Source organism: Otolemur garnettii, unplaced genomic scaffold (genome assembly GCF_000181295.1).
Source record: "Otolemur garnettii isolate 467f Iridium unplaced genomic scaffold, OtoGar3 scaffold00187, whole genome shotgun sequence".
Classification (NCBI taxonomy): Eukaryota; Metazoa; Chordata; class Mammalia; order Primates; family Galagidae; genus Otolemur; species Otolemur garnettii.
In genome coordinates this window covers 23787-25470 of record NW_003852582.1, presented here as the reverse complement: position 1 = coordinate 25470, position 1684 = coordinate 23787, and the positions used below count along the sequence as shown (strand labels likewise).

The 1684-nt window shown below is 37.8% G+C and overlaps 1 protein-coding gene across 1 annotated transcript in view; it reads right to left on the bottom strand.

The window, feature by feature from the left end:
• BBS5 (Bardet-Biedl syndrome 5) overlaps positions 1–1684 on the bottom strand; it is a 31297-nt gene that overhangs the window by 8824 nt on the left and 20789 nt on the right. The window contains exon 8 of the mRNA XM_023507550.1: positions 496–558. Within this exon, the coding sequence (XP_023363318.1) occupies positions 496–558 (63 nt within the window). The remainder of the gene's footprint in view (positions 1–495; positions 559–1684) is intronic.

Below are 1684 nucleotides of genomic sequence, written 5' to 3'. Positions count from 1 at the left end.
TTTTTTTTTTAGTTTTGGCGAAGCCAGGCTTAAACCTGGTATATGGGGCTGGTGCCCTACTCCTTGAGCCATATGCGCCGCCCTGAGATACTTTCTTTAAACTTTCTAAGCCTCAATTTTCTAAACATAAAATGATTATCAGGTTGTTGTACTGAGTAAGATAAACATATATGTGGCACTTGGTACAATTCCTAGAATAGAGAAAGCACTCAATAAATGGCAGTCATAGGCCGGGGTAAAGGAATGAGCAGACATTCATGTTTAAATTTAGAATTCAGAAGGTAAGTGATTTTATTAAACACTTTGTTTAAATTATTATGTACTTAAACTATTTTTTTGAGCTACTCAAATTTAGCAGTAGCTAAATTTTAGTAGGGGGTTATATTTAATATTCTTCTCAGATGTAAATTGCTTACTATATAAATAAAACTAAAAATTGAGACTGTTCAGTTTTAAAAATCTATCAAAGATTAATAAAAATGTAAAATATCTTACCTGTTGAGAGCTTTCTATAACAAGAGCTAAACCAAATTTTGAATCTCTAATCTTTATTGAGCGCTAGATAGAAAACAAAAAAAAGCACGTTTTTATTATCTGATAGTGACTCTTTAACATGGTTTTTAAACTTTTACACAGTAATTACTTTTCATAGTCTAAAGAAAAGAATTCACTCTCTTTGCTTCATTAAACTCCCACAGATTATCAAGTAAATTAACCAAAATTCATACTGAAAATAGGTGGCAGACTTGTAAGGCAATACAAAGAAGACATCTCTGAAATTTGTACAAAATTCTCTGACTCAAATATTCCTCACTTTTAGAGAATCAACTTTGAATTTAAACAAAAAACGAGCAATCTTTTAGTTATGGTGAGCCAGCGTCTTTCATGCCTCCTATGGCTGGCTTAATTTTTTAAAGTCACACATATCTTCTACTTCTTATATCATAGGTGGCTAAATCCTTAAAGAACCTCCATTCTATTTATTTTTTAAAAATAAGTTTATGAGGCCGGGCGTGGTGGCTCACACCTAGCATGCTGGGAGGCCAAGGTGGGTGGATTGCTCTGAGCTCACATGTATGAGACCAGCCTGAGCAAGGACAAGACCCCATCTCTAAAAATAGCCAGGCACCTGCAGTCCCAGCTACTTGGGAGGCTGAGGCAAGAGAGTCACTTAAGCCCAAGAGTTTGAGGTTTCTGTGAGCTATGATGCCAAGGCACTCTACTGAAGGTGACAAAGAGAGACTTTGTCTCAAAAAAATAAAAAATAAAAATAAAATAAGTTTATGGTCATTTATCACTGGGCATCAAGGAAGGCTGGGATAGGTTAAGTATAACTCACGTACACTGGTAAATGTGACATGAAGAGTAAACTTGGTCAGCAGGAGATAGGTGATGATACCAGTGGCTTGGAAGAAGGGAGGAGGAGTTAAGAACAATGGCAAGTAGGGCTTGTAAAAGTGACATAAAGTTCCACTCAAGTGGCTAAGGTTCCAGCCACATACACCAGAGCTGGCAGGTTCAAATCCAGCCCAGGCCTGCCAAACAACAATGACAACTACAACCAAAAAGTAGCCAGGTGTTGTGGTGGGCGCCTATAGTCCCAGCTACTTGGGAGGCTGAGGCAAGAAAATCGCTTAAGCCCAGGAGTTGGGGGTTACTGTGAGCTGTGACGCCATAGCACTCT